The sequence below is a fragment of the Ipomoea triloba genome, chromosome 7, assembly GCF_003576645.1.
Source record: "Ipomoea triloba cultivar NCNSP0323 chromosome 7, ASM357664v1".
NCBI classification, from domain to species: domain Eukaryota; kingdom Viridiplantae; phylum Streptophyta; class Magnoliopsida; order Solanales; family Convolvulaceae; genus Ipomoea; species Ipomoea triloba.
Window position 1 is genome coordinate 12,441,403 of NC_044922.1, and position 16,120 is coordinate 12,457,522.

At 33.9% G+C, this 16,120-nt stretch overlaps 2 protein-coding genes across 2 annotated transcripts; one reads left to right on the forward strand and one right to left on the reverse strand.

Annotated features, from left to right (window-relative positions):
* Positions 1-1,000: 1,000 nt before the first annotated feature.
* Positions 1,001-2,470, reverse strand: LOC116024150 (F-box/FBD/LRR-repeat protein At1g13570-like). Its single transcript, XM_031265050.1, has 3 exons — positions 1,718-2,470; positions 1,456-1,524; positions 1,001-1,348 (listed from the first exon to the last, which is right to left on the reverse strand). Exons 1-3 carry the CDS (start codon positions 2,468-2,470, stop codon positions 1,001-1,003), a joined length of 1,170 nt encoding a protein of 389 aa, XP_031120910.1.
* Positions 2,471-11,207: 8,737 nt separating this feature from the next.
* Positions 11,208-11,783, forward strand: LOC116024151 (F-box/FBD/LRR-repeat protein At1g13570-like). The gene has a single exon (XM_031265051.1). The coding sequence runs from the start codon at positions 11,208-11,210 to the stop codon at positions 11,781-11,783; it is 576 nt and encodes a 191-aa protein (XP_031120911.1).
* The last annotated feature ends 4,337 nt before the right edge of the window (positions 11,784-16,120 follow it).

The window sequence follows — 16,120 nt, forward strand, 5'->3', positions numbered from 1 at the left end:
ATACCCTTAACATATATTATCACTAAATTCCACATTCTTGAAAGCTAATGAAATGACGCTGGAAAATATACAACGAGGGATCCACAAATCAAAAATGAAATCACCCAGAAACGACTACTCGGCATTAAACCGATTTCCTTTGCAATTCAGCCCACATGGTTTTGGAAACAAAAGAAATTTCGAAAGAAAAAAGAGATTAGGGAAAAGTATCAGAAACCCTTACATGTTGTACTGTCGAGAAGAATACGGCAAATCATTGTGTGGATCACATTTTAAAACGGCGTCGTTTTAACTTTTAAAAAAAATCCATTCTCCGGACGCTTATGTGTTAGAATAATGAATCTTCAATATAGTACTTATATACATTCAAGGGAGACATTCTTCAGGTCTACTACTTAGCAAAATAAGATGTCATCCTTATCTTACAAATGTTTACAACAATTAAGGACAACCATTGATTACATTTCTACTTTAAACCTGGTAATATAGCTGCACAATGCTCAATTACTAAAAAGTCTACTGGGAAGCCAACCACTCTATACCTAAAGTTGTAGTCCATGTAGACAACTTGTACTTTCGTAGATACACCAGGGAAGCCAACAACTATCTTGGAATTTTGGCTGCCATGGAAGAGTCGAGATCATATGATTCTTGAATAACAACTTTCTCCAAGTGATTTAAAGAGCAACATTTTCACAAAATACATTTCAAGTGTGTATGTTCGAAAACAGTTGTTCAATCTTCAATGTGTTAAGCATTTTTAGATCATGATTAATAAGATACTCCGAAAGTGTTATTTCATCATATAAACATGTCTACAACTCAACAAGAAATGAAAATTAAGTACAACCATGAAGAAATTAAGAAAAAAGAGAAAATCATGATTGCCAAATATATACTCTATAGGATCGATTTCTTACTCCATTGGAAGTGCATAGAGTAAATTTCTTAACAAGCGGCCGACATGCATGGTGCAACAATTTGCATCTTTCGACACACTCTAACAAGTCCCCATTGACCACAATTTGCCCATGGCCCAACCCAACATGGAGCCATCGTGTTCCATGCAAACAATTTGGGCTTTTGGAGATGCACGAGGAAAGCACAACAATTCCCTTAGGCTTTTGAAAGCTATGGATGTGTCAATATGACCAAATTCCATAATAACAACTTTCTCTAGTGCGGGGGATTTTGAGAGTAGCATTTTTACAAAAAGCATTTCGAATGCTGATCCACTAAATGATTCAATTCTGATTGTGTTAAGCATCTTTAGCTCCTGCACAATAAAGCAACCATCTGGATCCTCCAAACGTCTTGAAGCAACTTCTTTATCAGGTCTGCATGCTGCCTATAACTCAAGAAGAAATGAAAGCATGCACAACTCTGAGGACATTTGAGAAAGAAAAAACAGAAGAATCGTATATGCATGATTGTGAAATTAAATGTATACTCAACCTCATCAGCTATAATTCCCAGTTCACATAGGTTGGGGCATTTTTGAAGCAATTGCATAACAATGGTGAGCTGCTTCCCACAACCAAATCTTAATATATCCAAAACCCCAGTACTTGGAGATTTATTGCAGTTGCAAACAAAGATGCGTCCATATACTTGAAAGATGGTAATGAAGAAAGAAAAAAATTAACCAGAATGAAACTAATTAAATTAAATTAAATATGCCATCCATTTGCATAAAGTAAGCAGATTAGATTCTCACCGGCAAGGAAGAGCCACACAACCCAAGAACCTTAATTGCTTTCAAATGTGGTGTCAACCATCTTGATTCAACCACATCATGCATTGAATTATGAACAGACAACATTTCAAGTTTTGAAGCGTTGATCTCAAATTTAGTAATCCCTTCACAATATAGGAAATCCAGCTTCTCAAGGTTTGGAATACTAATACTAGAGGCAGTTCCATTAGCAGTGCGTCTAAATTCAACAAACGAGAAAGATAATGAAGTGACATTAAAAAATATACCACCAACATTATTTACCGGCAAATCAATAAAGAGACCACGGACACTCAGTTGCTTAATTGTTCGGCATGAGAGTATACAAAATGGCAGCTTATATGATAAAGCTCCTCCGCAAATTATAAATCGTATGTTAAGCTCCTCCATACCATTTCTTGATAGAAAAAGACACCACCTATGGAAATCAGACTGCCTCAACTCAGGATAATAATTTTCAATCATTAGACAAAATTCCTTAACCGGTCCAGCACGAGAAAGGAGAATATTATTTATTATGTCAACCAGAGTTCTGCCTTCATCATCGACACTATTTGAGAAGTCCCAATCGAACGAAAGCCTCCCATACTGCAACCAAACATGATTCCAATGGGTTAAGAGTAGAGCAGTTCTGGCAGCGTCTCGGATGGACAAACGCTCCAAAATTCTGTGCTTTACCTCTACCGGTAGAGGACTTATTAAATCCCTACATGCATCCGCTACGGGTCGACCCATTAAATCGATGTGTCACTCGAAACCAAAACCTAAAATCCTTCTAATTCTTCAACTGTAAATTTAGTATTTCGTAAATAAAATGAAATTAGAAAGATAAGAGTTGAGGAGAAAACAGAGATTGGGGGAAAAGTAACAGAAACCCTCACCTCTGATGTTTGGGCCTTTGCGGGTTAGAAAAGCCGAAGGGAAACGGAATGCTATTCCTTTTGAAGATTAGCCGTGGAGCAGAGTAGCATACGCCACTACGCCAGACGGAGAGAGACGGCTGAATCGCAGGCTGAAGGGCGAAGGATTCTATTCAAATTTATATATCTTTAAAAAACAGTTGACCAATTTGCTAACATTTCATTAGCTTACTACTAAAAGATTTAGATTTTTGTACAGTGATTTTCTTTTATATAGTTTTCTAATGTACTAAAATACTAAATATTGTCATTTGATAATGCAAAAAGTTTAGAGTTTTACATATTGGGGTGGGATTGAACGATGGGGTTTATACAATTTGAATGCTAATTTGCTACTCACTTGGTGGTTTTGAATTCATATTTTAGAAATTTAGTACTTAAGCAATATAATTTCAATCCGGATTTTGAGCTATTGTTCTTATTTCTACTTTACTTAACTACGATTATCACTTACCAAGTCCACCCCGTTTAAAGATTATGTTTTAATTTTAATTTATTTGCTCTTTAATTTGGATATGTTAAAGTTATCTGAATTATGCCGGAAACAGATATAATCAATGCAGTTTCGGTAGATATTCTTGACAATATTTTGGAAATTGTCAAGAAGATGCTAGAAATGTTGTATTGTCCCCCGGATGGAGAAATATTTCGTCGAGTCTTACACAACTCAAGTTCGATGATTTCTTCTTTGACTACACTTACGACTATGACTATGATAGTTATGTGTGGTTATTTGTCGGGGTTTATTGTGATACCCCGAAATTTTAAACTCAAAATTTCTTTGCAAATTGTGATTATTTTGGATTTATTATTAAATCCAATATTATTTAAGAATATTTCGTTATAATTATGTACCTTTCAAAACAAAGGTTGTTTCGCGAACCCTGGACCAACATATTGCGAATCAAGTTATTATTTTAAAAATGGGTCTAGATGTTATGTGAATTTAACCTATTGTAAAATTCTTATCTCAAAGGATTATTTTGTGCAAAAATATTAATATTAATATTTTAGTACCAAGCTTATGAGATAAGTTTCATCTATATTTTATTATTATTATATATATATGAATAAGCTTGGAATATTTTATTATTATTAATATTATTATTATATATATGGATGGATAAGAATTCCACATATTATATTATTATTATTATGTATCATATGTACGTGTATATAAGATGGGAAGAAAGAAGAAGCAATTTCATTTTCTTCATTCCCATCATTTCATTTCGTGAGAGAGAGAGAGAAGGAAAAGGGAAAAAAAAAATAGCTTCATCTTCTTCATCTTCAAGCTTGACTCCATGGCCAATTTCTTCACAAATTCATCATTCTTCGGTAAATTCTAAATCTATTCGGTTATAAAGCTTTGTTTCCTTCCCTAGAACATGAATCTAGGAAAAGAATTGTTAAATATGTTGATATTGATGATGTATTCTACCTAGGGTTTTGGTAGAAAGTTGAGGTATTTAGCTCCTTAAAGCTATGATTTATGTTAATTGATGATGATTTACGGTTAATTTGCATAATAGTGTATTTTGGGTACATGGATTACGAAATATGAGTTGAAGAATTGATGATGGAATATTGATATTTTTGGTAAGAAATGATGATTTAAGCTATATATGGTGTTATTAATGGATAAATTTCGATATTGATGTTATGTTGGTTCATAGATTATGAACTTCGATTAGTGTTGAAATAAGAATAAAAATTTTATGTTGGCGGTGGATTATAGCTAATTATGAATCTTGTTTTAAAGAGGATTATGTGATGAAATGATTAATTCGCAGGGTTTGATATTAAAGTGGTTAATAGGTGATTCAAAGTGTTGATAATAACTGGGGACTTTGAAGGTAAGATTTCATGTTCACTAAAATTATTATTTACCCCATATATATGTATATTCATATATGGTATGCTATGATAACAAAACTACGTGTTTTACAAAATTATGTGCATAAGAATGTTCATGTGATCACAAGTTCATTGCATAATATGTGTGTGGATTCTCGAATTATCGAGAATGGATTTTTACGGGTCAAACCCGTATGTTGAGTAAATGCTTGGCTTGGAATTTTAGTATATGTACATTCCTATGAAGAATGATGTATTCTTATGGAGTGAATTATTGTGGAGAAAAATGTGTTTTGAGAAATTATATATTTTTGAAGAAGATATTTATCATGAGGAAATGATATATTTTGGAAATTATATGTACATATTTAGTCTTGGAGGATAAGAATACTTGCTGCCGGGGTGAGCCGGAAATCTCACAAATTTTTTTGGAAAATATATGAGAATCTTGGGCTGCGGTCCAGATTATTATGAGCACTAGAGCTGCGGTTCTATTTGCTATTGAGATGAGAATCTAGGGCTGCGGTCCTATTGGTGGAATATTGGTTTTTTTTTTATTGGTATCTAATCCTCCTTGACAAATATGTTATTTTGGAAAATGATATCTCCACATGTATTTTGGGAAAATATTTTATGAAGATTATGAGACTAATGATATATATATATATACGATTTTTTTGGAAAAGAATATGATTGTTGAAAATCATAAAACCCAAGCCTATATTTTACGGGGTGAAATGGAACTTACTTAGCTTATGCTAATTTTGGGATACACCCCTTTGTTTTTGTGTTAAAATGATTTTTGCAGGTGAACATGAATAGGATGGAGGTACAGGTTGAGGTCTACTCTATCCTAGAACAGACACCTTGGAAGGGTTATTTCCATATGTATTAAGTTTGATGTTGATGTTGTATATTGATGTTGTAAGTTTAGCCTTAACGTTTGGGTATAGGAGAGATACCTAAGCGTGGCGGTAACACCCAGTTTTCTGCTGATAAGATATAAGCTTTCGCAGCGTTTATTACGGATTTTGTAATAAATGTAAGAGTTGAAAATTGGGGTGTTACATTTATGTAATCAACAAAGTTCTCATGCGGCACCATGGACCTATTCGGAAATTTGTCTTGTATTTTATGGGTGACGTATCAATCATCGGTGATGGGCCTAATTCTCGGAAGTTTGACTTCGATCAATGGTTTCTTTTTATCACTCAAAATGGTGTTGAAGAAATGAGCATTGCTTTTCGAACAGCTTATGAAATAAATAAATACTTCAGGCTCCCAAATTGCATATTTTCTTGCTTAACTCTCAAGAGGTTGGATCTCAGTGCAGTATTAATTGCACCAACAATAAATGTCCCTTGCATATTTCCAAATGTCACTTCACTTAGTTTTGCTCACGTTTTCTTTGATCGTATTAATCTAGATTGCATTACAGATGTTCCTATGCTTGAGACTATCTCATTCAACCAATGTGAAGATGCAGAATATTTCAACATTAAGGCTCCAAGGCTTGGCAGTTTAATACTCAAGGATTATGAAATTGATGACGATATCGAGGTTTATTGTCATATTACCCAGTTAACATGGACTTGTCATTTATTCATACTCTTTGTTTGAATTTTTATTTCCAGGTATATTAGCCACATTACTTCATCCTTATTTTTTGCGGACTATTATTTATTTGAAATATATTTTATGAACTAATCTATTTTTATATCTTTTTTGTTTTCAAGCATTTTGCCAATGAACTTACTAGATGAGGACCTGAACTAAATGTGGAATGCCTGGAGTTAGCATATGTTGAGTATCGTGATGATGATGACTTTTCTTCATTTATTCATTCATTACAAATATGCCCAAAGTTACGCAAGCTCGATATAATGACTGTATTTGTAATCTTCATTTTCATTGATAAATTATTTCATGAAATTCTAGTTGTTATGTTATTGTTTCGCATTTCTTAATACGGAGTACAAGATTATAGTGTAAAAGATAAATTGATTGAGGTTTTTTTTTTTAAATATTGATGCAGAAATCTCTAAATATACACTTTTGGAGGGATTTAAAAGTGCGGTCAAAAGGCTTAAAATGCTTCACACTTTGAAGCTTAGATCATCCACTGGGTCGGTGTCTGAATTGCTATTCATCATGATGCTACTTCTTTGCTTTCCCGCACTTGAGAAGGTCGTCATTATTCGTGATAAGGTGAAGTTTGACTACAATAATGAGTTTAAAATTATGCAAAAGCTTTTAAATTTTATGCATCTCCTTGATTCACTCTTTAAGTATCCTCCTTACTAGATAGTTGAGTCTTTTAGTACACAACCATTTTTGGTTTTGAATTAATCTTATGTTGTGCTTTATAAAAAATCAAGAATTTTATTTCAATAATGATGTAATGCCATCATTCCTCCAAGATGAATTGTGTAGAATGCAATAGAAGAAAATGCAAAGACATGTACATGAAAAGTTTTGAGAGGAATTACTTCAAATCCCCTCTTTATACGTGTCATAAAGGCTAGTTAATTGCACAAAACTCTTAACTTTCTAGTATGATAAGAAACATAGCATCATAATATTATTCTCTAATAAGCAAATATAGTCAAATTTTTTGTATAACATAGACACATAGTAACGAACTAGTTTGGTTGGCATGAATGACCGTGCACTCTTGTCTCTTAAGAGAGGTCGGCCCCTCTTGTATGGAAAAATCAATCTAGCCAGCACTTTGCCCCTTAATTGGGTCAGGCTGGTGCGAGCGGGGATTAGTCTGAGTATGGTACGGGCTTAAAAGGTGTCTTCTACAATTAGGTCCGGCTCAGGATACCTCGTGGTCTGAGAAAAAAAAATAGACACATGTAACAAAATGCCATTCATTTGCACTTGCCAATTGGGTCTACTTGCGAATTTGCTAATTACTTGTAAGGCTAGATATGAATTAGATTAATGCACGTATTTTTGGACTGTAGTCCACACAGCTAACTTATTAAATCCCTACTTGCATCCAGTAGGGTTTTGAGTCGTCGATGACGAGCTTGCATCCAGTAGGGTTTTGAGTCGTCGATGACGAGCCATTAAATTGAAAGAACAATGTGGCGTCCGTCAAAATGAAAAGCTAAAATCATTTTATTCTTCAACTGCAAGATTTCATATTAGGAAGAAAACATAGATTATTGAGGAAAAAGTGTCAGAACCCTCACCTCTACTGTTTGGGTTGGGCCTTTGCGGGTTATTGAAGCAGAAGGGAACCAGCATGCTAATCATCTTGAAGGGTTTTAATTAAATGGAATAAGAGAAAACTAAGAATCAATGACACTAGTCTGATTAGAGATTTTTATTGTCCTGGCTCCCAAGGTGCTTATTAACCTCAATATGAAGAGCAATATCATAATATAATTTTTTTTAACAATTTATTCTTTCAGGTGATTAAAAAATCTTCTTTATTGTATTAGAATATCCAAAAAAAAAAAAAATTTTTATCGCCTTCATAAAATTGATACCATTCAGATGTGGAAATATTTTCTAGGCAAGGTAAATAACAAAAAGAATTTCTTTGAAGATTTTTTTTTTCAAATGTGAACTTCACCCAACTATATATACAATAAGGTGTACCTAAATGAAGTTGGTTAAATTGAACACCAAAATAAAGATAGAAGAAATTATATTTTTTTTAGAAGTTTCCACCGTCTGACAGAGTGGATGGGCTCCATACCAAAACCAAAGATCGAACCCTTTGGCATTTAATTTGAGGATGTATGAATCTCTTCCAAACCACTCAACCACACCCTCTAAGTTAGACATTCTTCATTGTACTTGTTTCATTTCTTTGAGATTTTTAAAAAAAAAAAAAAGGGAGACATTCTTCAAGTCTACTGCTTAGCAAAATAAGATGTCATCCTCATCAAAGTTTACAACAATTCAAGACAATCATTGGTTGCATTTCTAGTTTAAAGTTTAAACCATGCCCTAAAACATGCAATGCAAAAAAAAAAGCAGTATTTTCACAAAATAATTTCGAGCATGATGCCCTAAAACAATTCAATCTTCAATGTGTTAAGCATTTTTAGATCATAATTAATAAGTTACTCCGAAAGTCTTATCTTATCAGACAAACATGTCTACAACTCAACAAGAAATGAAAATTAAGTACAACCATGAAGAAATTAAAAAAAAAGTACATCGTAATTGCCAAATATATACTCTATAGGATTGGTTTCTTACTCAGAGTGCATAGAGTAAATTTTTTTAACACAGCAGCCGGCATGCATGGCGCAAGAGATCAAATGTCATGAGCTACACTTTTATCATCTTTGCTCCTTTCAGCCCATGGCCCACAATTTGCCCATGGCCCAACCCAACATGGACGCCTCGTATTCCATGCAAACAATTTGGGCTTTTGGAGATGCACGAGGAAAGCACAACAACTCCCTTAGGCTTTTGACAGCTACGGATGTGTCAATATGCCCAAATTCCATAATAACAACTTTCTCTAGTGCGGGGGATTTTGAGAGCAGCATTTTTACAAAATGCATTTCGAATGTTGATCCACTAAATGATTCAATCTTGATTGTGTTAAGCATCTTTAGATCCTGAACAATAAAGCAACCATCTGGATCCTCCAAAAGTCTTGAAGCTGCTTCTTTATCAAGTTTGAATACTGCCTATAAGTCAAGAAGAAATGAAAGACATCAGACATGCACAACTGTGAGGACATTTGACAAAGAAAAAACAAGAGAATCATATATGCATGATTGCCAAATTAAATGTATACTCAACCTCATCAACCATAATTCCCAATTCACATAGGTTGGGACATTTTTGAAGCAATTGCATAACAACGGTGAGCTGCTTCCCACAACCAAAACTTAATTCATACAACCCCAGTACTTGAAGATTTATTGCAGTTGAAAACAAAGATGCGTCGACATACTTGAAAGATGGTAATGAAGAAAGAAAAAAATTAGTCAGACAATTAAGAACTTTAACAATTAAGCCAGAAGTAAACTAATTAAATTAAATCTTTTGGCCATCCATTTGCATAAACTAAAATGAGGCAAATTAGATTCTCACCGGCAAGGAAGAGCCACACAACCAAAGAGCCTTAATTGCTTCCAAATGTGGTGTCAACCATCTTGATTCAACCACGTCATGCACAGAACGACGAACAGACAACATTTCAAATTTTGAAGCGCTGATCTCAAATTTATTAATCCCTCCACAATATGCGAAATCCAACCTCTCAAGGTTAGGAATACAAATACTAGAGGCAGTTCCATTAACCGTGTGTCTAAATTTAACAAACCCGAAAAATAATGAAGTTACATCGGAGAATATACCGCAAACATTATTCACTGGAAAATCAATAAAGAGATATTGGACATTGAGTTTCTTAATTGTCCGGCACGAGAGTATACAAAATGGCAGCTTATATTTAGCCAGTCCATCAAGGGAATATATGGTAAGCTCCTCCACACCATTTCTTGATAGAAAAAGACATCATCTATCGAAATCGGACTGCCGATAATAATTTTCAACGTCAAGAGTAAAATTCTTAATCGGTCCAGCACGAGAAAGGAGAATATTATTTATTATGTCAACTAGAGCTCTGTCTTTATCATTTTGGCCCTGTTGGACACTAATTGAGAAGTGATAATCAAACGCAAGCCTCCCATGCTGCAACCAAACATCATTCCAGTGGGTTGAGAGTAGAGCAGTTCTGGCAGGTCTTGTGTGGGCAAACACTCCAAAATTCTGTGCTTTATCTCTACCGGCAGAGGACTTATTAAATCCCTACTCCCATCTGCTACGGTGGCTTTGATTAGCCGACGTCGAGCCATTAAATTTATACGTCACTAGAAATCAAAAGCTAAAATCCTTCTATTCTTCAACTGTAAATTTAGTATTTGGTAAATAAAACGAAATTAGGAGGAGAGTACGGGAGAAAACAGAGATTGAGGTAAAAGTGACGGAAACCCGCTCCGACCATCATTTTCTCCGCAGGTGTATATAGAGGTTACGCATTTATTTTTATCTGTTTAAATATTGAAATTTTTGGTAGCCCAAATGACATTTTAAACACGGGAGTCAGGAATTGAAAACGCAGCTCACACTACTCAGAAAGTGAAAACGCAGTTGAAGGGACATTCCAATTCCCACCAACACCGGAAATCGAACCATTCAAATTTTTTGTAATTTATTTATTATGGTCAGCACAATAAACAAAGTATTGTGCTGCCCAATTTATTCATATCTGATATCTGATCTGCAGGCGTTATTAGTTTGAACCGATCGAGATGGCTGTAGCAATGAATGCTGGTAATGATATGCAACCAACTCTCTAAATTCCAAAACATTTAAACCTCATTGTAAGACAACTTCTGAGATGCACTATGAAGTGAAGCGCAATAACTTCCATCCTTAGCTTGGGATTTTAAAAGCCGCAGAAGCTTCAATTCCATTGCATCTGCTTAATCCTCTCCTCTCCTTTCTGAAATTATTGTCTCTTGCTTACAAGTAAATTGTGAGTAACATCTGATTTCTTCAATTTTCCGATTCAAGAAGCACTAGGTTTGTTTTGACTTTATATTATATATGGTTCTGATGTCAGAGATCGAAGCACTAGGTTTGCCGATTCAGATTTTATAGAACTGTGTTCTGATTTCTTTGTTTTTTATTTTGTGCTTGTCAGACTTATGGCAGAAAAAGACAGAATAAGTGAACTCCCGGCCGATATTCTTGACAATATTTTGGGATTTTTGCCACTTCGAGAAGCTGCTAGAATTGCCATTTTATCTTCCTTCTGGAAGGATATCTGGTTTAGTCTGACAAAGCTTAGCTTTGACCGTAATTTCGTTGATTACTTATGTCTTAAATATTCCCATGATGAAGGTCCGGATTCCGTATCTCACATTTTTGAAGTAGTCAACAAAATTCTCATGCGCCACAATGGACCTATTCACAAAATTGTCTTTGATTTTTATGGAGATAATTTGAATTATTATTTCACTATCACGAAGGATATTGATAATTTGTTGGAGGACAACTTGAATCAGTGGTTTCTTCTTCTCACCCAGAATGGTGTTGAAGAAATTGTCATTTCTTTTTTTATGGATGCAAGATGTTGGGTGCCAAATTGTATATTTTCTTGCCCAACACTAAAGAGATTGAAACCTGATAGTGTCGATGTTGAACCAATAAATGCATATTGTGTACTTCTGAATGTTACATCACTTTGTCTTGAGGATGTTGGCTTTAAGCCTAGAACTTGAGATTATGCTGTTTATCTTCAATTCCTATGCTAGAGGATTTCTCATTTCTCGAATGTGATAAGATATTTTATTTTAACATTGTTACACCAAAACTTGGTAGTTTGGAAATCAACCTGGTTGACTGTTCTTGTTATTTTTACAAAGAATTTGGTGTTCTGCCGCCTAACTTGGAATTGAGATCTATATCAAGTCTTTATTTGAGTTGTTCCACTTGTTGCTTTGAGGTAAATTGGCCTGATGACACTTTTTTTTTTTGTTTAATTCTGTTTTTATAAAATGGTTTTTAGCAACTGATCTAATTGTCTTTCTCTTGGTTTCCAAGGTGTTTATTGAAGAACTTACTAGAGTGGGCCATGCACTTGCACTAAACGTTAAACTCCTCAAACTAGCTATACCAATTTATAGCTCTTTGCAAAAGAGCATAAATAATTCTGCATTCATGCATCTGATGCGAGCATGCCCGAAATTATGCGAACTTGATATATGGACAAGGAAGCGAAGCGCAATAACTCCATTGCATTGCATCTGCTTGGGATTTTAAAAGCCGCAGAAGCTTCAATTCCATTGCATCTGCTTAATCCTCTCCTCTCCTTTCAGAAATTATTGTCTCTTGCTTACAAGTAAATTGTGAGTAATATCTGATTTCTTCGCTTTTCCGATTCAAGAAGCACTAGGTTTGTTTTGACTTCATATTATATATGGTTCTGATTTCAGAGAAGCTCTAGGTTTGCCGATTATATATGGTTCTGATTTCAGAGAAGCTCTAGGTTTGCCGATTATATATGGTTCTGATTTCAGAGAAGCTCTAGGTTTGCCGATTCAGATTTTATAAAACTATATATGCTCTGAATTCTTCGTTTTTCATTTTGTGCTTGTCAGAGTTATGGCAGACAGAATTAGTGAACTCCCAGCGGGTATACTCGACAATATTTTGGGATTTTTGCCACTTCAAGAAGCTGCTAGAACTGCCATTTTATCTTCCTTCTGGAAGGATATCTGGTTTAGTCTGACAAAGCTTAGCTTTGACTCTGATTTCTTTGATTTCTTATGTCTTAAATATTCCGATGATGAAGGTTCGGATTCGGTATCTCACATTTTTGAAGTAGTCAACAAAATTCTCATGCGCCACAATGGACCTATTCACAAAATTGCCTTCGATTTCGATGGAGATATATTGGATTATTTGGGGTTCTCAAATAATATAGATAATTTGTTGGGGGACAACTTGAATCAGTGGTTTCTTCTTCTCCCCCAGAATGGTGTTGAAGAAATTGACATTTCTAGTTTTCAAAGTTCACTATGCCTGGTGCCAAATTGCATATTTTCTTGCCCAACCCTGAAGAGATTGAAACTTTCTAATGTCTGTGTTACACTAGTAAATGCCTATGTACTTCCGAATGTTACGTCACTTGATTTTGAATATGTTCAATTTTTTTCTGAAAATTGTTCGGATTATGTTGTTCATCTTCCTAAACTAGAGGATCTCTCACTTTGTTATACATTGTTGCTGCTCCTAAACGTTGTTGTTTGGATGTATCACTTCACTACTTGAGTTATTTTAACCCCAAGGGGATGTTGATTAACTTCGACTTGGGACGTATCTCAAGTCTTGATTTGGTATGTAGCGATCCTTACCTTGAGGTATATTACCTTGACCCTTTTTTATGTACATATTTTTTTATAAAATATTTTTTAGGAATTGATCTAATTGTGTTTCGATCTCTTGATTTCCAAGATGTTGATTGAAGAACTTAATACAGTGGGAACCGATTGCACTAAATGTTGAACACCTCAAGCTGTATATATATACCGATATCTGTTTCTGAGATGATATAAATCCATTCATACATCTGATGCGAGCATGCCCGAAATTATGTGAACTTGATATATGTTATGTGGTAATCTTCTTTTTTATATATATATGGATAAACTACTGTTCTATAAAAATTATGATCAATTCCGTTATTGTTGCATTTCTTAATGCAAATTTGTTATGCGAATTATGAGTTGATTGATTATTTATTTTTGTGTTCTATTAATAGGGTTTGAAGTTAAATCCAGATGATTTTATGCTTATGGAGGGACTTAGAAGTGTGGCTCTAACACAGAAAATGCTTCGCACTTTGAAGTTTAGCGAGTTTCATGGGTGGAGGTCTGAAATGCAATATATCAAGTTGTTTCTTGCTTGCTTTCCAGGAATTTAGAAGGTTGTCATTACTCGAAGTCAGTATAATCGTTCTATTAACGATTTTAGCATTATGCAAGAAGTTTTACGTTTCCCTCGTGCCTCTACTAAAGCAGAAATTTTTTACATATAATAATCATTACTTTATGCTGTCTCCTTAGTATGTAAGTTCTGTTGTGTGTAATGGTTTATGGGATTGCTTACTTGGTTTGAATGTACTATCACAACCGTAGTTGGATTTAAGGATAATCAATTGTTTGTTCCCCGGTAATGTATTAAGTTACTGAACAACATTTGTTATTTGGAATATTATGAATATATTATAGAGTGATTGAAAATACATACGAAATGCATTCTATTGAATATTTATGAATATTAAGTTTTAGATTTATGATTTACCATTTACATCATCAGCAGGGTAAACTAGTACAATATGTATTCTATTTTGTCCCTTAGATATTTGCATAGAAAATAAAATATTTCATTTTATCTGGATCTCCTTGGTGTTTATCAATCTTTGCGCTCATATTTAATTTCTTTCCATCATTTAAATACTCCCCGAATCAACTCCCAATAATTTCATTTAATATACTTTACAAATTACAAATCTCATAGAAAAATGAATTAGAAATCACATACAAATAACGTAATGTCCTAACAACCATTTCATAGAAAGATTTTAGAATTTTAACCCACCAATTGAATCACAATACATGAAAACCAATAGCAAAAGATGTTTCATGGTCTTCATACGCTTCAAATGCTCTCTGATAGAGTAATGCGAAGCATCATGTATGAGGAGTTCCACCTTGGAGGGCTAGGTTCATGGGGAAAGTGAATAGGTTTGTGTATTGACTATTGTGTAACTTGTAATCTACTCAATTATACAAAAGATATACAGAGTTTTTCTAAATTTATTTTAAAAGAAAAAATACTAACAATTTAAAGTTGTAGGCAAATGATGATAAAAGGAGTTTTATGCCATTTTTCTTTTGTTTCCTGACACCATTGTTCCTACCTAAACTAATAATATGGATTTTATCATAATACATCTGAATAGAAAAAACATAATAAAAAAGAACCCAACATCTCTATACATTTCTACCCTAGATTTATAAGTTTCACCATAATTTACATATCTTCCTCAGCCACAATACAATTTCTGCTGAAATAATCATATCAATGTCTACATAAAGTTTTTTTAAAAACAAAAAAATAAAAACAAAATATAAGTATGGTAGGTCATGAGAATGAGGTCTCTTCTTCAATAGAAAAAAGGGGAATGTCATGAGAATGAGGTCTTCTTAGGAGTAATTATTTTTATCTATAGAAAGAACTTTTTTCTTTTTTTCTTATCACTCTCTATTTTAAATTCTACCTCTCCCAAAGCAAGAGTTAAAAAGCTCTTCATTGGGCAATCTTCAAGTTTAAAGTATGCTAAAAATGAAGGCCTACTACCCCACCACACAGAGAGAAAGAAAAACAGAACCAGACTACATATTAACTGAACATTTCTTTTGTTTATTGACAATTTCATCAGCCAACTTGATTCATTGTCAAAAGTCCACATACACATTTTATAGATATATATATAAAAAAAAAAAAAAAAAGGTAGTGTATTAACACTGGCCTATTCTTAAACTCAACAAACTCTTTGGAAGTGTGGCCGAAAACCAATTGAGTAGCATCAAAAGAGTTGGATACGCGAACCTTACAATCTACATAACACAATATTTCAAACTAAGATAAAACAATGCAAACATTGACTTAGATGCATATGAAGAATTAATATTTGATTACTCATTATTGCTTGTTTGTTACCACACTCTTATCATAAAATGATCATTCAATTTTTTTGAGTACATTAGTAAACTAAAATGAAACATAATTGCTATACTATAGTCACATTCTTAGTGATTCTGCACTCATAACATTGAATCTTATGGGGCTCTCATACTATTATATGTAGCTCACAAATATATACCTATTGGGAGCGAATGAGATGATATGAGGTCTCATATTTGAGTCACTCATAAGGGCCCTTTTAGAGCCTTTGAAGTCCTAGACAACCAAAAAAGAAATGAAACAAAATTATAAGATCTAGGGTGTGTTTGGAAACCCGGAAAATGATTTCCGAAAATCATTTTCTGGG